Below are 23,575 nucleotides of genomic sequence, written 5' to 3'. Positions count from 1 at the left end.
CGGCTGTTGGTGCTCCGTAGGCTGAGTAGGGAATGGAAACCCATCGTGTAAGCACCGCAGTGGGAGCAGCCCCAAAGGGACAGCGGAGACTATGAAGACCCCCCTAAAGCTGTTCGGTTAATAATAATAATAATAATAATAATAATAATAATAATAATAATAATAATAATAAATTTTATTTATATCCCGCCCTCCCCAGCCGAAGCCGGGCTCAGGGCGGCTAACAACAATCAAATAATCAAACAGTCAAATAATCACACATTCTAAAAATATTTCATTATAAAAATTAATTAAAATCAAATTGATGGCAACCTATTAAGCAAAATTCTGTGCAGGTTGCCAGAGGAGGGAGTCAGGCTGCGCCCTGGCCAAAGGCCTGGTGGAATAGCTCTGTCTTGCAGGCCCTGCGGAAAGATGTCAGGTCCCGCAGGGCCCTAGTCTCTTGTGACAGAGCGTCCCACCAGATTGGAGCCGCAGCCGAGAAGGCCCTGGCTCTAGTTGAGGCCAGCCTAACCTCTCTGAGGCCTGGGACCTTGAGGATGTTATTATTTGCAGACCGTAGGTTTCTCTGTGGGGCATACCAGGAGAGGCGGTCCCGTAGGTACGAGGGTCCTAGGCCGAATAGGGCTTTAAAGGTTAAAACCAGCACCTTAAACCTGATCCTGTACTCCACCGGGAGCCAGTGCAGCTGGTATAGTACCGGATGAATGTGATCTCGCAGCGAAGACCCCATAAGGAGTCTCGCCGCAGCATTCTGCACCCGCTGGAGTTTCTGGGTCAGTCTCAAGGGCAGCCCCACGTAGAGCGAGTTACAATAATCCAGTCTGGAGGTGACCGTCGCATGGATCACAGTGGCTAGGTCAGGGCGAGAGAGATAAGGGGCCAACTGCTTAGCTTGACGGAGATGAAAAAATGCCGCCTTTGTTATAGCTGTAATCTGCGCCTCCATAGAGAGGGAGGTATCGAAGATTACACCCAAACTCTTAACGGACAGTGCTGGCACTAATTGCACCCCCGCAAGAGATGGGAGTTGCCCCCTCAATCCCATATCGTCCCGCCCCAGCCAGAGGACCTCTGTCTTCGAAGGATTTAACTTCAACCGGCTCCCACGTAACCATCCTGCCACAGCTTCCAGACATCTGGTCAGTGTGTCTGGGGCCGAGTCAGGATGGCCATCCATTAACAGATAGAGTTGGGTGTCATCAGCATACTGATGGCAACCCAGCCCAAAATTCCGGACAAGCTGGGCAAGGGGGCGCATAAAGATGTTAAAAAGCATCCTTATTATGGTCATTCAGGGGCAGTCACAGAAGTCCATTACATGCCTCTCCCACCTAATGTTATGCTAGAATCTCTGCGCTATCTTTTCAACAATAAACCTCTCAGATCTGCAGCCGTTATTCAGGACAAGCTTATTGCCCTTATTGAAATTAATCTTCACGCATTCTTCTTATTTAACATCCTCAAGTTAGGGAGTGGCAGATATTGAGAGTGCAAGGGGACATGGTTGCAATTCAGAGAGGGCTGAAATGCAACTGGTAAATACGTTTGAAGGTAAGACACCATTTATATGCCAAAAGCTGGAAGCCTCTGAGCCAAGATGAGCAAGCAGGAGTGAGCAGGACAGCGCTGATAAGACAGCACTGTGGGCATAACAGAAGCCTGATGTAATGGAGAGAATCAGTGGGTCACTTATCTCCAAACCCAACCTCTATAGGAATGAGAAGGGCGCAGAACTATAGAGGGGGCCTCAAGTTGATGGGCAATACCATTCAAATAGTGTGCATTCACCGGGTAATATGTGGGGCAGGGCTTACCTGGACCCCCAATATTTTATTCAAGTTGCCACCCCTGCCCCATGACCAAATTGCTCAGTGATCTTGACATGGCAAATGAAATCAGGGAGGCATTCCAAAGAGGAGCTGCTGTAGTAATAAATGACTTCAATTAAACTAGCATACCGTTACAGTACTTTTACAATAAGATAGAGCAAGCATTTCTTTGTTACCGCTACGTAATTGTTTCTGACTGAATCACAGCCTTATCACAGCGATAGTAAAATCCTAGAACCCGCCCCCGCCAGCTCTCAATTCCGCCCTGGCGAAGGGGAAAACAAGGTCCAAAGAGACTGGCGTTTCTTCTCCGGATGGTCACTCTCTAAGTTTCATATCTCTATAGTTCAGCGTCTCTAAAGGAAAAAGTACAGTAGATCCTTGATGACGCAAACCCTTGGCGACAAGAAAAACCACGGAAGTGCATTACTCCGGCCGACAGTTGACCAATCGGCAACTGCCTTCCCACCCCGGCGCTTTCCCAAAAGGCCCTTCGCCTTCTCCCCAAGATGGCGGATCTAAACCGGCAATTGCAGGAGTACTTAGCTCAGTCCAAGGCGGGCGGCAGCTCGGCGGCCCTCTCGGCACCCCAGAACCCGCCGCGAGATGAGGCGGAGAAGCCCGGCTCGGGGTTGGGGACTTGGCTGGGCCGGATCAACCCTTTCCCCGCGACGGAGACGTGGCCGTGGGCAGCCGAGCCGGAGCCGGATCCGTGGCTGCCGACGGGTCTGTCCCGTTGGCAGCGGCTGGTGGGGAGCGCGCTGTGCCTGCTGCTGGCCGCGCTCTGCTTCGGCCTCGCCGCTCTCTACGGGTCGCTCCTGTTGCTCCGCAAGTTCGCGCTGCTCTGGTCGCTGGGCTCCACCTTCGCCTTGGGCGCCGCGGGCTTCTTACGGGGCCCGAGCCGCCTCCTGGGCGAGCCCGACCGCCGCGGCCTGGCCCTCCTTTACTTAGCCTCGGTGGGCGGCACTCTGTACGCGGCGCTTGGGCTCCGCAGCACCCTGCTCACCACGCTGGGGGCCGTTGTCCAGCTGGGAGCCGGCGGAGTCTACTTGCTGTCTTCGGTACCTGGCGGGACTACCGGGCTGCGCTATGTCGGCGGGTTCTTGGGCGGCGCCGTGCGACGCAGCGTGTCTAAAACTCTGCCCGTGTGAGGACGGTCGTCGAGGGGGTGAAGCCCTTCATGGACGTGGGAAAACAAGATCGATGTCTGTGGTAAAGAGCCCCTTGCCCGTCTCCAAACCAACGCGCAGCACGGGACGTCGTCTCCAGGCCAGACCCGACTGCCCATGGGGCATTTTGTAGGATAACGTTTCTTTACTGTTTATCTTTTCGAATCGAGGGCAGAGGAGCACTTGAGTAACCTAACCGGGACACTGCATCCTTCGCACAAGGCAGTTGAAAAGGAGAGTTGAAGTTAATTGCAACAAAGGTGTATGAACTTGGCTGAACAAGCTACTCAAGCAATTGAACCAATTAAGGGCTTTAATTGGGTAAAGGTCTTTTTGTGTCTCCCCTTGTTCTCTGATGCCCTCTCAGCGGCAGGTGATGAGGGGTTTTTTTTTTTTAACAGGCAGATCCAGCCAAGTGTACAAGTATGTGTTGGCAGATTCCCTGAGGGTGCACATTGATGCCAGACCTATCTCTTTGTCTTAGAACCCAACTGCATAATATATCAAACAGGCTTTTATGAAAGTGTTTTCAATGATGTCACTTCTGTTTTGAAGAAGCAACTGGTCTGTTGTGCTGCTTAATGAGAGACTACAAGCAGATAGTTCATTTCTTCTGGAATGGTCTGTCCCAAGTAGTGGCAAGCCTCACTTGCCTGTCTCTTGCTGCTTAGAGTGGCTGAAAGACTATATGATAGTAGCAAGAATGACATTCCCACTTGCTATTAACTATGCTGGGTTCAGTCCCCATCTCTGCACCATCCAGAGGAATAGCACAAGTAAGTGAGGATGAGATGGCTACTCTGGTGTGTATGTGTTAGAGGTTTACTGACTGGATGGTTCCTTACCCTTTCCAGCCTCTGATGCATGGTAGGGTGAAAAAGAAGTTGCTATTTACTACTTGCCTGATCAGCTCTTTTTCCTTCAGAAGAAGCTGCTCAAAAAGTGTGATTTCGGTAATGAGTAGTTGAACCTTAAACTCTTTTGAGATGGTCTAAATCATCAGTTTGTCTCTTCATCTTTTCAGAGCCAGAGCAGGAAATAAATTTGGAAGCTGTTGTGATTTGCTTCCATTCAGTTCCCTAGCATCATAACATTCCCAATTGCCATGTAACCTCTTGCCTTACTAAAAGTCAGCAGTATCAGTCAGCAGGCTCCTAGTATATATAGTACTTTGTTTATCCATAACACAAGTTCTTTCTTGGGCTGACTTCCAGCATACTTCCTATTCAAGCAATGACTTCTATGTCTGATCATATTCAAAACGGCATGACCATGAGACTGCTGAAGTTCACACCAGTGATTCTAAAGACAAGTATAATATAGACATGGGGCTAATTCTGCCATAATGGGTTATGCTTTTGTTGTGACTTTGGGAAATCACAATATATGTGAAAAAGCTGTGCCTGAATATATTATCCTCAACTTCTTTGGATCATGGGGCTATCTGTCATATATTATTCTGCCATAACTTATTCCATGTTTGCATTGAAGATTTTGTAAGCCCATGGGTTGAATCTGAACTGCACAGGCTCCTAGTTCTTGCTACAGCTTAGAAGTATTGATAAGTGGTGTGATGGATGGGTATCACGTAGACATATTTAATATAACAATATGCACTACCAAAATCACCTGAGTAAAGTTCATTTTGCTCCACAAATGTAATCTGTAAACCACTTAAACCAATAGCAGCTGCAAGCACTACACTTTGGCAGTGTAAGTTGCTATAATGTAATTTTAAAACTAACCATTGAAGCTGCCTCTTAATTGTGGCTCTTAGTGTTATTTGAAGTCAATAAAGTAAGCCTTGCAAAATGGCTTAGAGTTTGCAGCCAAATGTTAAAGTATTAGTTTTTCAAAGTCTGTAGCTCTCAATAAAACATTTTTGACAACAATAAAAAATGATATGCAAATAACTTCCAGTTCAAAAGTACGTTACTGAGAAAGGCTTCTTGCTGTAGTGGGAATGTTAAGAGCACTATCTTCAAAAAAAAAATGCTGCATCAGTGGGGGACATGAAGTGTAAAACTTGAAAGTAATTTAGTAGCTAGTATGTCTGAATAGATACTTTGACTGCTTGATGTACAGCCCAATCCTGTGCATGTTTACTAGAAGCAAGTCCTAGTGAGACTTTTTTAAAAAATAAATGCATAGGATTATGGCTTTAGGTTGTGATCTGCTATTAAGATGGCCTATTTGTTTACATTTTCAAACTTGAGATTTGTGGGTCCTGCATTGTAGTGAAATCAGGCTATGGCAGATGCCGCAGATCTGAATCAAAATGGTGCTAAGTGTTGTTAAATTGTGTGATAAAAATATTCTGAAATCTTTTAATTGGGACTTTAAAAAATAGTGTTAATTAGCATGACACATTGTAGAGCACATTTAACAGTGCAATCCTGTTTACTCAGAAGGAAGCCCTGCTGAGTTAAAAGGGACTTACAACGAGGTACATAGCCTAACAGGTAGGCTAACCCTGCCCTGATATCAATAGAGCAGAGGGTGCTTTATCTCATACTCTGCTGCTTTTGCTTGCCAGGGTGGAAGGGGGTTTTCTTTCTTAAATTTTTGCTGTGCCAGCTCCAGGCTAGCATAGCTGAGAAGCCTATGGATCAAGCCTCTCAGAGGAAGCACAGGATCCAGAGCCCTGGCATCCTGACCCATTTCACGTCTTATTGCTGGCTTTCCACCCATCAAAGGTGGAGCCTGCACTATAGTAGAGCCCCCACCCTGTAAACCAGCAGCACATCTCTTTGCTGTCAGGGAGTAACAAGCATAGTATTCTATCTTCCCACAAGCCACCAACATTGGGAGGGCACATTAGATTTGGGCTGTAAGTGATTGGTTTTTGTATTAGTGTACATTTTTGTATTCAAGTAGATACATAGTTGTTCAGTCCCTTGTCATTTGAAAGAAATGGTTAGATTCAGTTTTTGCAAACTTATTTTGAAGTATTTTGGGTCTCAGTAGAAGTGTTTACAGAACTAGCTGATAGCACTTTCAGAAGTGAAACTGATTTGAATTACATTAAAAAAACCTCAGATCTAAATAGGGGCTAAAAACAATATTTTACTGGTGTGTGTGTGGTTTTTTTTTAGATGGTTGGTTATAACTGTGCTTAAGATTGCTATGTGTATTTCCCATTTAACTGTGGTTGAGGTGGAAGGAGCAGGCATTCCCAGAGCTAGCTGGAACCAGTATTGTCTCTGCACTGACCACATCCAAAAGGTTTTCAGATATTTTAATATTGCCAGATCATCTCTTGAGAAATGTACCAGCATAACGTAGAGACTGCAAAGCTTCCCTGTAGACATATGTCTACAAAGACTTAACAAAACTTAAAAGCACAAAATAAACTTCACCAGAATGCTGTTTTCTAGTTCTTTTCTTCTGCAGTTGGGTAGGCTTCACTATTGGAATAAACTGTCTACCAAAGAGAAATGGAGAAACATGTACAGTATGTGCTTTACGTTCACTTGCTTTGCAGATATGTGCAGTGTGTCATTTTTGTTAATAAAATTGAATAATTAAAGCCTAGGCCAAGGAGTCTTGATTCCTTGTGACAGAAGTCTTAAGGCTCAGTGATTCCCCCCCCCCCCCCAATGTTTGGTATGCAGTATAACCCTTAGTGGTTTTAAACTTGTCCAGACCCAAGACCCACTTCCAAGTCCAAACCTGCAACATGGCACCCACTTTCACTTTTGATTTATACTTAATAATGCCAATAATGTACATTAATAATCCTAAAATAATTCAGAGCAATATATATAGTTTACTTATTTAGTAGTAGTAGTAGTAGTAGTAGTAATAATAATAATAATAATAATACACTAATGACTTTTAGCAAAAAGACAGAAAAGCTTTTGAAAAGCAATGTTGTTGTTTTTAAAGACACTTTCAGTGGAACACCTGAGCATGTTTGTTCTTCCAGATTTCATTCCAGTAAGGGGTGATATTAGAAAAGCAACTCCTTTCCTTCAGCTAAACTGTTTCTTGTTTTGTTTTTAAGGGTCATGCTGGCCACATGACCCGGAAGCTGTCTGCGGACAAACGCCGGCTCCCTCAGCCCATAGAGCGAGATGAGCGTCGCAACCCCAGAGTCGGTCACGACTGGACCTAATGGTTAGGGGTACCTTTACCTTTTTTATTGTTGAGAAATATGGATAATAGCTTCACCTGCCAATTCTGGGTATTCTTTACTAGCCAGAATCTAAAACATTGGTAATATTAGCTGTTGAAATTGCACTTTCAAGATTGTGTCAGAAGATTGCTCAAGGAATTGTTTCTGCAACTCATACCTTAATTCCAGTGACTCTGTGTACACAGTGAATAACAAATATAGACACTGCATACATTCACACAAATTTTTGGGGAACTGATTGTTCAAATAACGTCTTGTTTTGTGAAATTTTGCTTCTGTTTGATATCCCTCAAGATCAGTATAACAGTAGTAAGTTGCCAAGATTCTGACAACTGGATGCTTTTGTATCCAGAGACAAGAATGCAGTCTATGCATCAGTTTATACTACATGAAAGATACTGTGTGGGGAATGATAGAGGGAAGATGTGAAAATATGTATATAAAAAAATCACAAACTCCATTTGTTAATTTTTGGACAAATTGCATTCTGTATTCATACAAAAACAACTCAACTTTTTCCTGACAACTGTACATATAGAAACAAGTTCTTCTGGACATGAACTGAAATCTGTGGAGGTGCTCCATGTCTCACAACACTAAAAAAACATCCAGCTTTTATCTTCAAAAATCAATGCAAGAAATATGGAAGTGATGAGGGACTGGGATGGCAAGGAGAATGAAACAAAGGTAGTTGTGATGGCATTACTAGCTGGCATTTAATCTTTGAATAGACCTTCTTAGGAACTAATGCACATTCATTTATCTCCATTCATAGAGTCCAGGTTTGTGGGATTGCAGAATTACTTTCTCAATGATTCTGCAATAGGTGTATTTAAATACTGTCCTAGAAAGACTGGGACTTGCCCAGTCATAACCTCTTCTATCGACCCCTTCCGCCACCTCGAGAACCTCCTCGCCTTGACTGGTTTGAGTTCATGTTACTTCCTCTTCCCCAATTACTCCCACTCCTCCCTCGGGAAGGGTTATTGCCTCCTGGAGGTCCTCCAAAGGGTTCTTCTCTATGATATCCATCATGGTGTTCTCCATCCAAAGAGCTGGATCTCCCAGATTTTGACATTCTCTGTGAAGGTCCTGACTTCCCACGCCCTGGAATAAAAATATTGCAAACTAAAATAAGAAAATGCACTAGTTTGTTTGCTTTCCAGTCATGCAATACAGAAGATCAAAGTATGGTGTCTCAGTTTCCTACCTCCTGTTCCACTGCAGAAACAGTGCAGAGTTAAAGATAACTGGTAGGGAAAATTAGCACTGCATATAGGAATTTTGATATCAATGCAGTAAATAATAAAATAAATCAACATTTTCCAAACTGATATTTCCATTAATATTTGAAATTAAAATTTCTAGAGACAATTCTCTAATCTCAAAGGATTATGTTTTACCCTTTCCCCTCTCTTCTGGTGGCCCGCCTTGAATTTCCATTTCTCTATGGTCAGAGGTTCCTGGTCCATCATGCCAAGGACGCTTGCGAGGTGGCAGTGATGCCATGTCCATTCCCTGGATTGAGGAAGAACGTTCTCGACTTGCTGGAGAATGACCATCATGAGGTGGATGATCCTGGCGGGGACCTAACCATGATGGGGAAAAAATCCAGAGAGACCAGTGTTGGTACAGGGCAGCAATGAATCTCTTCTTGGAACCCCTTCTAGCAATATCTTTTGTAAATATTACAACAAAATAAATGTTTTGTAGCATCCAATTTACCTCAGGAAGATGGCTCATTGTCTTTTCTTAGTTAAGCACACAAATAATTCCTGTTCCACTATCTCTGATGGTGAAGGTTCTACCCCCTTTCCACCCCAGGCGAGCTGCTGTAGAGATTGTACTTTCTGCTTTCGTTAGACAGAGAAGGGATAGAGATTGATAGGGAAACAGGCAATGGACATATTTCTTGTGAGAAAGGAACAAGAACAGTGCTTGCAGAAAAATCACCAAGCTCTTGGTGCTACTGAAGGAGACTGGGGGAGTAGATTATGGTAAAAATGTGGCTTTCTATGGTTCATGAGTACCTCTTTCCACCCCTCCCTTATCAAAAACTTCAAGCAGCAGAGCTCATTCTTCCTTTACAGGAACCTTCTCTACATTTGCATGCTGGGCACTGAGAAAGGGAAACCTCTTTTGCAGCACCCAGCAAGGATGGGAAAGCAACTTTGTCTCATTACCAATTATCTGAACTGTACAGTCCATTATATTAAGGAAAAATGTGTCTCTCTGAAATAATCTGCCTTCTCTGTAAGAATGGGATAGTTTCTGCAATCTGTTGCTGATTAACTTCTTATGTATGAGATTTGGTTGAAATTTGTGTGCCAGAATCAGCCAGTGTGCTAAAAATTTCCCACCCCTTACCCAACAGGGAACTGAAGGGGGTTGCTGGAGAAACTTTTTGGAGAAATCTAAAACAGATTGAGGACCATCGGATCATGACAGGAAAATCCAGGCCAGTTTTAATCTGTAGTTCCATGTATCTGTACCTGTACCTATATCTATCTAGGAATTAAAAGCAGTAAGAAAGATAATATGGTAGCCTATTCAACTTTCCCCCCCTTTTTGTAATACAGTATTCAGATAAATGCTAATATAAAACCCGGTGAAGTGCTTCTAGATGCCATTAGGCTATTTATGAAGTACAGTAACAACTATATTAAGCTGCAACTGGAAAATAGAAGGGACAGCACATTTGATGGTGGTCAGTCTTGCATAAAGTAATATATTTTCACCTGGTTCTCGATTTCCATCCATACGGCCTCCTTCAAAGTGAGGAAATTCATCTGGCGTTGGAAGCAGACCTTTCCGTCCCCCTGTATAATGAATGGACAAAGGATGCAAAGAAGTTGAAAGAACAATTATAAAAATTCTAACTGCACCAATACATTCCTCAGCTGAGTATAAATTATCCATCAAAGCTCTCTTACCTCTAGCAGCACCCCGACCTCGCCCCCGGCCACCATGATCTCTTCCTCTTGTGTTATCCTCTGAGGAGTCAAACTTTTCTTCTGGCACAAAGTCGTCAGGCCCAGAAAAGCTGTCCCTTCCCCTGGATCCCCGGCCCTCATGTCTTGAGGGTGTTCCTCTCCTATAGCTGAACCAAAGAAATATAAATTAGCATAAGAATATACTTGAAGCTATATAGCTCCATGCTGAAAAATTCCATTGTCTATTCAGAAATTCCAACTACTTAAAAAAATGCCCAATTTCTCTGCATTGCTGGAATGGGATTGTATTATTAAAAAACATTATTTACTTTGTACCTTTGCCAGGAATCAGAAACTAAAGTTTTCAACCAGTTGAATATTATTTAGTTAGCTGTCTGGTTTCCAATTGTTTAATCAGTCAAATTTAAATACATGTTATGTTGTTTGAAAGTCATTATCAATAAAAGTGGCTTTTCAATAATCCTAATTAAATTATTATACCCAAGCCTCTTGCTATTCACTCCTAAGGAGTACTCATTAATAGTTCCTCATCATCCTGAAAAAAGTGACAAGTGGGGTGCCGCAAGGTTCTGTCCTGGGCCCGTTATTGTTCAGCGTCTTTATAGACAACTTAGATGAAGGAATTGAGGGGATACTCATCAAATTTGCAGATGGCACCAAACTGGGAGAGGTAGCTAATGCCACAGAAGACAGAATCACAATTCAAAATGACCTTAACAGATTGGAGAACTGGGCACAAGGTAACAAAATGAATTTCAATAGGGACAAATGTAATGTTCTGCACTTAGGCAGGAAGAACCAGATGCACAAATATAGGGTGCGGGACACCTGGCTTACTAGCAGTACAAGTGAAAAGGATCTAGGGGTCTTGGTGGACCACAAGCATAACATGAGTCAACAGTGTGATGCAGCAGCAAAAAAAAAGCTGCTACTATTATAGGCTGCATCAACAGAAGTATAGTGTCCAGATAACGGGAAGTAATATTACCACTCTATTCTGCCTTGGTCAGACCACACCTGAAATACTGTGTCCAGTTCTGGGCACCACAGTTTAAGATATTGACAAGCTGCAATGTGTGCAGAGGAGGACAACTAGGATGATCAGGGGTCTGGAAACCAAGTCTTAAGAGGGCATTGGGTATGTTTAGCCTGCAAAAGAGAAGAGTGAGATGAGAGGTGATAGCCATCTTCAAATATTTGAAGAGCTGTCACATGGAAGATGGAGCAAGCTTGGTTTTTTTGTGCAAGAGGTTTTTTGTGCAGAGGTTGGATGGCCATCTGTAATGGATGTTTTTGTTGAGATTCCTACAATAAAGGGGGGTTTCACTAAATGACCCCCGGAATCCCTTCCAACTCTGCAATTGGATTCTATGAGTCCACTTGGCTGTGACCTAGTGCCGACTTTAGGAAAACTGAACTTTGTAGAATGTCATTTTCATAATTTTATTTTATTAATAAATGATTTGATGAGTTCCTACAAACAGGATTTTTTTTCTTCATAAAATGTACAAATTCACTTAAATGAGGCTCATTTCTTTTAATATGAAACCAGGAGATAACTGTTCATCATCGAATAATAAAAACTGTATGATTTTTACCTTTCATCTCTTCTTCCTCGGTACCGTGCATCCTCAGGCTCATGAGGAAATCTCTCGTCTGAAGGTCTCCGTCCCTCCCAAGGCCCAGGAGGTCCACGGTTTGGACCTCTGCTATCTCCCTCATTGAATTCTCTGTGGTCAGGGGGGAAAGGTGGGCCTGGACCACCTCGTCTCCACTTCTCTTCTTGGGGTGGACCTCCCCGTCCCTCAAATTCACGTAAGCGATGGCCAAATCGCTTGTCTGGATGGAAGTCTTCACGAAATTCATCTGGTCGATCAAAGTCATCATGGAACTCTGGATGAGGTCCTCTTCTGTCTGGCATGCCCCTATTTTCTCTACCATCACCCCAATCTTGGCCACCTCGGAAGGGGCCCCTCTCAGGGCCATGATCAGGACCACCACTGTTCTGGTCATGCCGCCTTTCTGAGAGAGGGCCCATGTGATGGTTTGGCGGCCCACGAGAATCACCTTAAGATAAAGGAAATATGTGTGTGTGCTTTGTAACAAAATATTAATAATATAAAAGGTATAACTGAATGTACTTCGTAAGTGCAGACAATGAAGTTACAACTATCAGCAAAATATTCTTATTAAACTTTTACCTGTTTTAATGGTACACATATTATATTATATACTAGTATATTATATATTAGTATATGAGTGCTGTTTGTCGCACTGGTCCCTACTGTGCCAAAAGGCAATGATTTATTCATTCATTCATTCATGCATGCATGCATGCATACATACATACATACATACATACCCTGCCCATCTGGCTGGGTTTCCCAAGCCACTCTGGGCGGCTCCCAACAGAACATTAAAAACACAATAAAAGATCAAACATTAAAAACTTCCCTAAACGGGGCTGCTGTCAGATGTCTTCTAAAATTCAGATAGGTGTTTACTTCCTTGACATCTGATGGGAGGGCGTTCCACAGGGTGGGTGCCACCAGTAATCATTTAGTTTTGTAAATTTGTACCCTAATTTTCAACTTAAAGGTTCACAGAGCACCTTAAATTATTCCACTAAAATGTAACAATAAAAAAATCACAAAATGAAATCCTTCAACCATAAAATATAAACCTAAAACCAGTATACATTATACTATAACCCAACAAAGAGCACAATTTCTCCTAAATCAGCACCACCCACTGCTCCAGACCTGAAGAAACAAGGAAATATTCACCTATGCCAGAAAATCATTAGGGTAGAGAATGAACATATTTACAGGGGGAGAGAATTCCAGACCCAGTGTATCGTAAGAGAGAAAATAAAGACACATGTTGCCTGACTTAGTCTATGGATTAAAGCCCCAAAGAACTATAAAGCACTGAATTGTGCTAAAGCTTGTTTTGCAATAATAGTGAGCTTATGCCATTTGTTCTAAAGGAAAAGTGAATTTAATTACCTTTATTAGGACCAGGTCCTTGGTTGTGAGGGCCATGGCGGCCTGGGCCTCCATGCTGTCCCAGTCCTGGTATCAATGGTGGAGGACCTGGATTCTGTCCTTCCTGCAAGAAAGAAAAACTAGGAATTAATGAATCATGGAAAGAACAGAATAGAACAAAGCAGAGCAGAACAGAACAGAACTCCCTTGTGTCTACTACGTAGAACAGGCAATACAGTGGTACCTCAGGTTACATACGCTTCAGTTTACAGACTCTGCTAACCCAGAAATAGTGTTTAAGGTTAAGAACTTTGCTTCAGGATGAGAACAGAAATCGGGCTCCGGCGGCGCGGCAGCAGCAGGAGGCCCCATTAGCTAAAGTGGTGCTTCAGGTTAAGAACAGTTTCAGGTTAAGTATGGACCTCCGGAACGAATTAAGCACTTAATCCGAGGTACCACTATATATGGTTCTCTTCCTCTAATTATGAGGCAGAAGTGGGGCCAGCAACCCAGATCCTGAACTCTCCCACCCCCTGCAAGCCATTTTGACTGGCCATCTGTCAATCACCTGTTACCAGGACATGAGATGACCCATTTTTCCTTTATAACCTTGCTTGAACTCAAGCCCAGCTACAAAGGAGGTTCCTATGTAAGTGTAAGTTGGGTTCCTACTATGCCACCCAAAAAAAATGCAGCAGGGTTTAAAGTCACCACTGATAAGCTGACTGATGGCAACTTTCTGTAGGGATTGGTTCTACTGTATTTAGGAGTTCCCAACTGATCTAAAATATCAGGTATGGGGCAGGTTGGCATGGCTTGGAGAACACAGAACTCTTGATGGGCCTAATTTGGCTTGAGGGCTGGAGGCTTTCCATGCCTACTCTAAGGGTAAATCCAAACAACATTAAAATGGAATTCTCTCCCAGTTTTGGAATAACTTCAGCTAGAAATAGCTAATAGAGCAGAACAAAACAAAAAAAAAGACGAACTGTGGAATCAGGCTACACTGGACAAAAAAAGATAAGTAGGACAAATGAAGTAAAAATCAAAGAAACATTTAGGTTTTATTGCAGCCTATTCTAGCAATTACCATGTGGATAAGATCCCACCAAAAAACATTCCTGTATTCTTTACCACCTGCTAAGAGCAAAAGGGTGTTCCTTGACTTTAGTGATTGTACAGAAGAGGAATTTTGGGCAGGTGCAGCTTTCCTCAGCCCTTAATAACAAATTGCCCTGCTAGAACTCCCTCTTCTACATACCTTTTAAAAGTATGTAAGCTTTTTTATTTTTAATCATTGGCATCTGTCACCCTATACACAAACTCATAGACTATAGATTTAAGAATTTACAAAAATGTATTTGCCAATGGGGGAGTGAGTGTTCCTAAGAAAGCATTCACACAACTCAGGTGATATAGTTCAACTCATAGATAACAGTGCAGATGGAGTAATATATGAGATTCCCCTCCTTCTCTTTTCACTTCTACCAGCCCCCCCCCCCCAATAACAGAAAAATATTTCATTCCAGTTCACTATAAGGAATCAGAGACCTTCTCATACTGCATCAAATACTGGAGGAATCTGGTGAATATATATAAAAAATTGAAATCTCCTGATACACTGGCCATTATGTACTTCAACTTGCTTGAGATATCTGTGAACCCCATTTTCATAACAGTCTGTTGGAACTATGAAAATAAGGAGGTGACATGCAATTTTGGTATCTCACTTCTGCTGACATAAATCAGTTGGGAGACTGCAGGGAGGAAGGGGAATTCAGTCATATTCGCTGGTGCAACGCTGGATTTCACCCATATTCTGAGATTACAAAAAAAAACCCCAGCATGTGTCCCCAAATCCATCTAATTTCATTTACACTAGGGTTATAGCAACAGCCACAGTTTTGTTCTTAAAAGAGTTTTACACCACTGAAATCACTGCCCTGCCTGATCATTTTATTATGCTATTAACAGCAATTTATTATGGTATTAATTTCTTCCCGACCAGACCCCTTCTCATGAAGCGTATGCTTCCCAGACATACCTGATTGAATGGGGCCCGAGGACCGTCACCGAGCAAGGGAGTTTTCTGCTGCTGAAAGGGTGGAGGGCCCTGGGAAGGATGTGGCCCCCTTGAAGGGTTCTGCTGTCCTTGAGGCCCTGGTGGCCCTTGCATGTTTCCTTGAGGTCCTACCATAGCACCTTGCGGAGGTCCCTGCTGTCCTTGTGCACCTGGTGGCCCACGCAATTCTTGCGGAGGTCCCATCATTGAACCCTGAGGTGGAGGACCCCTCATCTCCTGGGGACCATGCCCCAGTAAACCATGCGGCCCTCTCATTTCTTGAGGTGGATGGCCCATCATCATCCCCTGTGGTCCAGGACCTTGGTTCTCCCTTGGTCCTGGAGGTCCCTGCATGCCTCTTGGGTTAAGTCCCATCAAGGGCCCTTGAGATACAGGACCCTGTATCCCTTGAGCTCCTTGCACTCCATGAGGTCCTTGCATTCCTCTTGGCCCAGGTGGCCCTTGAGGACCTAAGTGGGTCTGTGGTGTTGGTGGACCTTGTTGACCTAAATGAGCCTGTGGGCCTGGTGGGCCTAAGTGACCCTGAGGTCCAGAATTCGTCTGTGGACCAGGTGGCCCTCCAGGTGGAGGGCCCATTTGTCCATGAGGGCCAGGATGTCTCTGCATTCCTTGATGCCCATGAAGTTCTTGAGGTCTTGGCAGTCCTTGTGGAGGTCCTTGAGGCCCAACAAATCCTTGTGGTCCACCACCTCCTTGGTGTAAAGGAGGACCTTGGGGTCCCATTTGTCCTTGAGGTCCTGGAGGTCTGAACTGTCCCTGTGGCCCAGGTGGTCCCATCTGAGGCATATTCATTGGCATCTGCTGAGGTGGATGGGCTTGCTGAAAGCCTTGAGGCACCTGAGACATTGGACTTTGTCCTGGGAAATGTTGGGGTCCATGAACAGGTCCTCCTGGAGGTGGCTGCTGCTGACCTTGTTCTGCTTGCTTCTGTGCAAGCCTTTCAATCTTCAGTTGCTGCAAAAAAGAAGAAAATAATTTACACACCCACACAATTATGACAAACTATTGGAAACCAAAGGACACTTTCTGTGTAGCTTGTTCCACTTAGCATTAAGCCATGGCTTGCTCAACAAATGCTAAGCCTCACAGAAAAATAAACATCTCTTGACTTGTTTCTCCAATGCTTGATTTATTCTCTAGCTGCTCTTGCCTGTTGCCTCTGTAGCTTGGTGAGTGTCTGGAGTGGGGTGGCCACCCACAGTTAAGCAAGACTGTTGGGTTTGGAGATAATGCTGATCCAAGGATAAAATATGGCTAGACTCTCAAATACAAACCATGGTTGCCGATAGTAGTTTGTTACTGGAAAACAAACCATAATTATTCTCTGGGCTGAACTCAGATGTTCAAACAAGCCACACTTTGGCTAAACAAACTATGGCTTATCATTATGTACTAACCAGGCAACTTCTAATTTTAATTATTTTTTCAACAAAAGCAAAATGAAGAATGTAGCTAGAAGGCAATAACCTTCTCAAACAGAATGTTTACTTCCGCAGCATACACCACTTGATTAGACACTGGTCAGGAGCAAAAAAACAAAACAAAAAGCCACTTTCTTCCGAGGGTTTTGTGGCAATCATTTATTCATTATTCTTATCCTTGCACACAGATCAGATTATATGTGGTTCCCAGATAGCCTCTCATGCAAGCAGTACTCAAGGGCAGACCCACTTACAGCATCATGTAACTTGGGACCATTCATTAAGCCAGAAAAGTTTATGTTACCCATAGCTGCAGTGATGTTGCAAATAGGGTCTATCAATATCCTCATTGGTTTCCTCTAATTTTTGGTGGGAGTAAGTTCATTTATGCAAACATTATCAGTGACCTGACTTTTCACATACCTCTAGAAGCTGTGGGTTGGTGTACTGAAGTGCTGCCATTTCTTGCTCAATCTCTGCCTGTGACTTCTTCTTTTCCTCCAGTTTAAGATCTTCCTTTCGGTCATTCAGTGGCTCAGCTGGTGAAGGAATAGGAACTTTATTCTGCATCCAAGCCTGAATAGGATAATAAAGGTGCATGGTTACAGTGTTAATGAAACCTGTTGGATGAATCCATCCACAAGTGCATTTACGCTGGAGACTTGATGAAAGTAGACTATGTCAACTGCACTATATTTTAGGCCCAGCTGCTGAAGTCAATCATCTATTTGCTCCTTTTAAGAATTCATCAATGAGGACTTTGCATTCTAATAGATGCTGATCGTGGAAATAAATAAAGAAGCTACTAACCTGCTGAAACTGGGCTGGGATTGGTTTTGCGTAGGGGACCTTTTTTTGTGGTACTTTCTTTTGGTCCTTTTGCATCACCTCCTCCATTCCCCAGTCCAATCCTGGGATAGTCATCTCAATTTCACTGGTCTCATCTTTCCCTTCAATGAAAAGAATTGAATAGTGGTTTCTACAGAGTATCATGAACAACTTATGTCTTCATAAATAAAGTCATCAGGAAACTTAATTTCATGTCCAGAGATGGGGGGAGGGGTTTTTGCAGAATCCTTTAGCTAATTTTAAAATTTTCTTGGCACAAAAGGATGCCAAAAAGGAACAGAAAAGAAGATCCAACCCATTTTTTTATGATTCATGCAAATTTTCAGAAAAGCAACACAATCCTATTTAGGATTCTCTTCCTATCAATTGGTATTTCTCTTGCTATTGGTTATTAGCAAGTCCCACTATGTTCAAGGAGTTACGCCAAGGAAAGTATCCATAATACGGCAGCCACAATTTCTCTCTTACCCATCTGCTCTTGTTCCATGGCTAGTTTCAGCTGCTCAGGTATTCCCATCCCTGGAATCACTGCAAGACTATTGGGTTCTAGGTCATCTGGAAAGGGAGAGTAAACTGTTATCAACAAAATATTTGATATTTCTTAGGTCCCATTCAGTGATGTTTCAACACTATTACTTAATTTCCTACAATCAACCATTTCATTATTTTCTCTTTTACTGACCGGCAAGGATTTAAAGCAGGGTTGGAGAACCCTTTTCAGCTAGTGTTGCTTTTGATGGGTGAGGCCACAGTGAAAAGTGGCTCGCATAAAATATGTAAACTTTACCTTTATACAGTAGGTTAATTTCGATATCCTCTTTTAAACCACACTCAGCCAAGCAAAATACATTAGCAGAGTTTAAGGACAGAATCAAGCCAGGTAAAAGGACTCTAGTAGTTGCAATCTGAGGGTGGGACTTTTTATTTTTATTTACTTATCAAATTTATACACCACCCTTCCTCACAGGATCTTAGGGTTTGAGGAAATGAGGTGTGGCTGGGGAGGGTATGTGGTGTAGGGAGAGTCCTGAGGGCCAAAAAGAAAACCTTAGAGGGCCATATTTGTCACCCCCCCCCCGAGGATCCCCATCCCTAATTTAATGTCTGTAACCTATATAGCATTTCAAACTTTCTGCTGAAATAAATAATGAGTAAAATATGTGTTTTCTTTACAAGGTAACAACTAGGTGTGCTGCGATGACAAAAAGAGAACAAACATTTGGAAATAAGACCACAACCATGGTTCCTATGTTGTTGTGTTAGAATGCATAACTCACTTGAAAGAAACAGAATACCAAAGGAAAAGGGGGAAAGAGTTTTCAGGAACTACGTGTTTTTACATTACAACGATTTAAAGATTACCTTAAGCACTGCTTAAGTTTGAGTCTGTTGTCTTTTCATATTCCCATACAAATGGCCAAGAAAGCAACTGTGGCATATTGGTTAGAGTGTTGAACTAGAATTAGGGAGACTCAGGTTGAAATCCCTGCTCATTTATGTAGCTCACCAGGTGACCTTCGGCCAGTCACCACTTCACACCTAACTTGTCTCACAGGATTGTTGAGAAGGTAAAAAAGGGGAGGAGGACATGTATGACACCACGAATTCCTTCGAAGAAAGACGAAATGTAAGTGTAACAAATAAATATACCATATTCAACTCCATCCTCTGACATTCCTGGAAGCAAGTTCAGATTATAACGATCTCGCATTTTATCTCCAGGACGATTCCGGGTCCAGAATTTGCTGTTAAAATAAAACTAAGAGATAGTATCCTCTGTTGATTTATAAGTTAAGCCTTCATTACTCAGAGCCAGTAACTCTTAACATCCTCTAACTCTGAAGTTTTATTTTAAAAAGTTATTTTAAATGTGTATTAGCTTCTTCTTGTTTTCTACTGGACCACTTCAAGTTGTGATGGCTACTGAACTGGGTGGTCCCTCACCATCTGCCAGTAGTAGAGAGTAGAGGTATAGTACCCACTCCTTGCTGTGCACATAGTTCCAAGAAACCTAAATAAGCTTCTAAAGTTGCTTCTAAAGCAGAAAAGGGAAATCTGTTCTGCATCAACAGCCACAGTAGAAAACTATTACCAGCCAAAACCAGACTAATAATACAATTTGTGTAACATCTTACAATGGTGTAAACTTGTACTTAACCAATAGGCTTGTTTCACATATTATTGGGTGCCAACAGGGTTGTACAGAACTCTGCTATATCTTGAAAATGTATATATAAAAAAATTACACTTCACCCTTTAAGTATGAATACTATCAGAGCAATCAAAAGAGATAAAAACAATAACAAACTATAATAAAGCAGACTTACAAGTTACTCTTTCATTACGTTCAGCAATACCCATGCCAAAAGAAATAATCTAGTTCAATAATGTGTTACATCTGGGCTGCTATCCAGTGAAGTAGTCCTATTAGTACAAGGAGTTCTTATTGCACATCATAATTTTCTCTCCCTCACCTCGCCTTGTGCCCCCCCTCCAAATCTGTTCTTGGGGTTCTCCCAATCCTCGGGAGCAGATGCGGGGGGTGGGGGTGGGGGATGGAAACTTCCATTAAACAAATGCAACTCCCCATGCTAAGGGAACTGTGCTGTTGAATACCTGCCCTGGTGTGTATAACTGTTTGAGCACAATGGCCATTCTGTAGTCCTTTTCACCTTGATAAGAAGGGGCACAAAGTATCAGTGGTAATGATGCAATAAATTGTCTTTTTTAAACTCTCAAAACAGCCAAATCATTGTATGGGAAATGCATCCGGAAGACAAAAATGTATCAAGGAGTTAGTGATCTGACACGGTTAACCTTCTTGCCTCTACTCCTTCCCCCTCCCCCGCTCTTGTTAAGTATTTTGATGGTGTGAGAACAGTCTTTAATGTCCTGAGAACGTTGGGAGGAGGTGAAGTCCCCCACACAGCTGCCTTAATCAATTTGGAGGATAGTGCTGGGTACCTTCTTTGATGTTGGACATTGTTTTGAGAAAGTGAGGCACTGGGAGGGGATGGCTAATGGATGATTTGCAGGTAGTCAGCCTTGGAAGCCACAGGCTACCTATAAAATTGGGCAGAGTTTTTTTGAAGCTCGTGCAGGGACTGATCCTGCGTCGTGCAAACTGAGGCTACCTGGGGAAGTCGCTTTGCCACGTCTTGAGGGCTTCCAAGTGGCAGAGGGAAGTGCTTGCTTGGTATGTATACATTGCTTGTTGTCTAAGAATAAAATCTATAATCTTCTTCTGTATTTTGTATTGCTTCTGAATCTATCTTAATAGAACCACCTTGCCTTTGGCAAGACAATCATCTCCTGCAGCTTTTCTATGTTTAATGTACTATATTTCACCCCGTCTCTTTCACTAGTTAAATCTTCCAGCTTGCTGAATGAGCACATTTGATTTCATTTCGTTTCACAGTGTATTCTTTTTAATCACGATGAAAGGTAAAGTACCATGAATAACAGCTGATTGCATTAGTATGAATGTGTAAGTGGAATGTACTATATTAAAAGCTAATGAGTGCTAGTTCCTGACAACACTCTTAGTATTTTATTCTTCCACTGCATAAGTAAACTCCAATTTTTCTTTTGAAGCTTCTTGGCAGGGTATGTTCGTGTGGGTACAAACAAATGCATGATGACGACAAAGAAACGTAAGTGAAGCAATGAAAAACAAAATGTTACTGAGGTCAAACGAGTGCAAAGCAAAATATTTAAATAAAAATACCTGGTGTGATCATTTGATCCAGAGCACAGAATGTGTCCTAGAGGATGCCAAGCTAAACTCCAAATCATTCCTTCATGGGCCATTTCCATACCTCCTACTTCCTTCTCCACCCTGAAATAATACAAAAATAGTGCTTAAATGGATGAACAAGGATGCATCAAGGCCTATTTTCTTTTCTTTTCTTTTTAAATACAACGTTTTCAATGAAACCTATTTTGTTTAATGTTTAATGTTTACCTGCATTTGTTTGTTCAGAAGTTATTATTTATGTGAAAACTTAGAAGAGGTTGTATGTGTGTGCACGTGTGTGTGTGTGTGTACACACACACACACACACTTATTTTGACTGCTGTTTTAATTAGGAAGATTGCTGTGACAAACAAGAGAAGCCATATCCACATTCTTTCAGGCAGAAATATTAACACTAGAAAATTAATATATTTAATGATTATCTCCAAAAGGATTAGGGGAGCAGTGGAGTCTTTCCTGGTTAGCAGGCAAAACTTTCATATCCCTACTCCTTAGCAGGCCAAATTTGGCAAGTGGGAAAGGTCACCCCCGGTCAATCACCTGTTGCTATGAAACCAAGGGATGCTGTTTGCAAAAGCCTCTCAGGCAACATCCATGTTCCTGTCTGAGCCACCAGTTTGAGTCTTGGAGGCAACAGGCATGAAGGGAGGTTTGAAAGTGCCTTCCAAAAGCGCTTACAAGTAGCCCAGGGTTTCTGTTTGGGCCTGAGGCTCAACCTGGAGGTTCAAACAGAAGCACTGTGGCTTGCCTGAGAGCCCATTGCAAACAGCATCAATAGGAATGCTGGGCTGCTTGAAAGCACTTTTGCAAAGTACTTTCACACTACTCCCCAACCTCTGTTTTGCCTCTGGTTTCGCAAAGGGCTTTCATCCAGCTATTTGCCCAGGTTTCAACTTCTGAAAATGGGCTCTCTTGAACTCAGCAGGCTTTAACTGTGACTAAAACCTGCTGGCTTGGCCGCATGCATCAGTTCTTTGCTGGTAACAGGCATGTACAACCAAAGCAGGATTTTACCAGTGATGTCAGCTGGTGAGCAGGTGGACGTGGTTGGGGGGAAATGGCCTTGTGGGCCAAACTGGACCCCCTGGTGGGTCAAGATTGGTCGGCAGGTCAGAGGGTCCCTAACCTCTGGATTAACAAATATTTTACTTAGTTTTCTTAAAGTAAAGCCCTTCAGCTCAGGATGGAGACATTCACAAATCATCACAAGGATAATTCTATAGTATCAAAAGACAATATTAAATTATGGATGACTTCTCAGTTGTAATTTCTCATCAGAGGTACCTACCCAACATGCCAGAACAGTAATGAGCCATCGGACCCTCCACTGGCAAAGAACCCTTCATGAACTGGATGCCAGGCCACAGCTGCAATGAAGACATTCACAATTACTACTACTTATTTACATTTTTCCAATCGTGTACTAGAACAGAAGTAACGTAGGATCTGACTAGATGAGAGAGGATGGATTACAGTGCAGCGATGAGCAGTGGACAACAGGCGTCAGTGGAGGGGCAGGAAAAGAGACTGACAGTTCAGAGTAGCCTTTGGAGTTCTCATGGGAGGACCTGTGGAGGGGCACCTCGTTTAATGAATGAAGAGAAGGCTACTTAAGCAACAGCTTGCCAAAAGGCTCACTGGTGGGAAGCAGAGAATAAAGCAAAAACAAGTAGGATGTTGGAAGAGAGGAGATACAAGAGAATAGATATGGTATTGAGAAATAAATAAATACACAAACTTGAAGTTCACACACAGCATGGCAGAGCCAATGGGTAGGAAAATGGGTAATATGGGAGGTGAAGACTGAATTGTCAGCAGGGACAAAAGGTGCTGCTAGAAAGACAGGAGTGCTCTGAAGAGTTAACATCAAGAGGGATAGTGTGATCAATAGCTTCAAACGTAGCAGACAGATTAGGAGAAGGAAAATGTTGTAGAGAGGGAGAAGCTATAAGCTTTCTAAATGGATTAAGGATCTAGAAGATTTGGGCATGCTTGATTTGAGCAATGGTATTAGCTATCTTTCCTATCAACTACAGATATAGAAACTGGCGTGATATAATGCAGACTTTGAATAGTTACTTTCAAGGGTTTTGAATATCCAACCACCAAGTTCAGAAACAACTGACACAAAAGGTATATTTAACCTGTTGCCTCCTTCTTATGACCTCTGAAGACCTGAAGCTCTTCTTTCAGATTTCGAATATCAAAGAGTTTGCAGAGGTGATCACGAGATGCTGTAAGTAGCCAGTTGCCATTTAGGTTCAATTTGACTTCCATCACAGTGTTCTTATGAGCATGACTGGAATATATCATAAAAAGAATAAACTGTGCATAATTTAAAGAAATGAGCAATTAAAGCAACCCACTGTTTGTCTTCAAAACTGT

At 42.7% G+C, this 23,575-nt stretch overlaps 2 protein-coding genes across 4 annotated transcripts in view; one reads left to right on the top strand and one right to left on the bottom strand.

The window, feature by feature from the left end:
* The first annotated feature begins 1,818 nt into the window (after nt 1-1,818).
* On the top strand, nt 1,819-6,530 carry SFT2D3 (SFT2 domain containing 3). The gene is made up of 2 exons (XM_083741744.1): nt 1,819-5,874; nt 5,923-6,530. Exon 1 carries the CDS (start codon nt 2,342-2,344, stop codon nt 2,981-2,983), a length of 642 nt encoding a protein of 213 aa, XP_083597870.1. The 5' UTR covers nt 1,819-2,341; the 3' UTR covers nt 2,984-5,874; nt 5,923-6,530.
* Nucleotides 6,531-7,599: 1,069 nt separating this feature from the next.
* WDR33 (WD repeat domain 33) overlaps nt 7,600-23,575 on the bottom strand; it is a 52,815-nt gene continuing 36,839 nt past the window's right edge. The window contains exons 9-22 of one of the 3 annotated variants that reach the window (XM_083741679.1): nt 23,335-23,489; nt 22,479-22,557; nt 21,161-21,271; nt 19,084-19,178; nt 17,902-17,988; nt 17,395-17,534; nt 17,008-17,160; nt 15,125-16,117; nt 13,102-13,204; nt 11,692-12,160; nt 10,073-10,239; nt 9,878-9,958; nt 8,543-8,728; nt 7,600-8,246 (exon numbers count right to left, since the gene is read on the bottom strand). In XM_083741679.1, the coding sequence (XP_083597805.1) occupies nt 8,020-8,246; nt 8,543-8,728; nt 9,878-9,958; nt 10,073-10,239; nt 11,692-12,160; nt 13,102-13,204; nt 15,125-16,117; nt 17,008-17,160; nt 17,395-17,534; nt 17,902-17,988; nt 19,084-19,178; nt 21,161-21,271; nt 22,479-22,557; nt 23,335-23,489 (3,046 nt within the window). In that variant the 3' untranslated portion in view covers nt 7,600-8,019. Of the gene's footprint in view, nt 8,247-8,542; nt 8,729-9,877; nt 10,240-11,691; nt 12,161-13,101; nt 13,205-15,124; nt 16,118-17,007; nt 17,161-17,394; nt 17,535-17,901; nt 17,989-19,083; nt 19,913-20,211; nt 21,272-22,478; nt 22,558-23,334; nt 23,490-23,575 lie in introns of those variants that run through there. The other 2 variants (XM_083741678.1, XR_014565044.1) reach the window with 2 other exon arrangements.

Source organism: Podarcis gaigeae (genome assembly GCF_964106915.1).
Source record: "Podarcis gaigeae genome assembly, chromosome: 5".
NCBI lineage: Eukaryota > Metazoa > Chordata > Lepidosauria > Squamata > Lacertidae > Podarcis > Podarcis gaigeae.
Note: the sequence above shows the minus strand (reverse complement) of the source record. Positions and strands in the feature narration are given on the sequence as shown.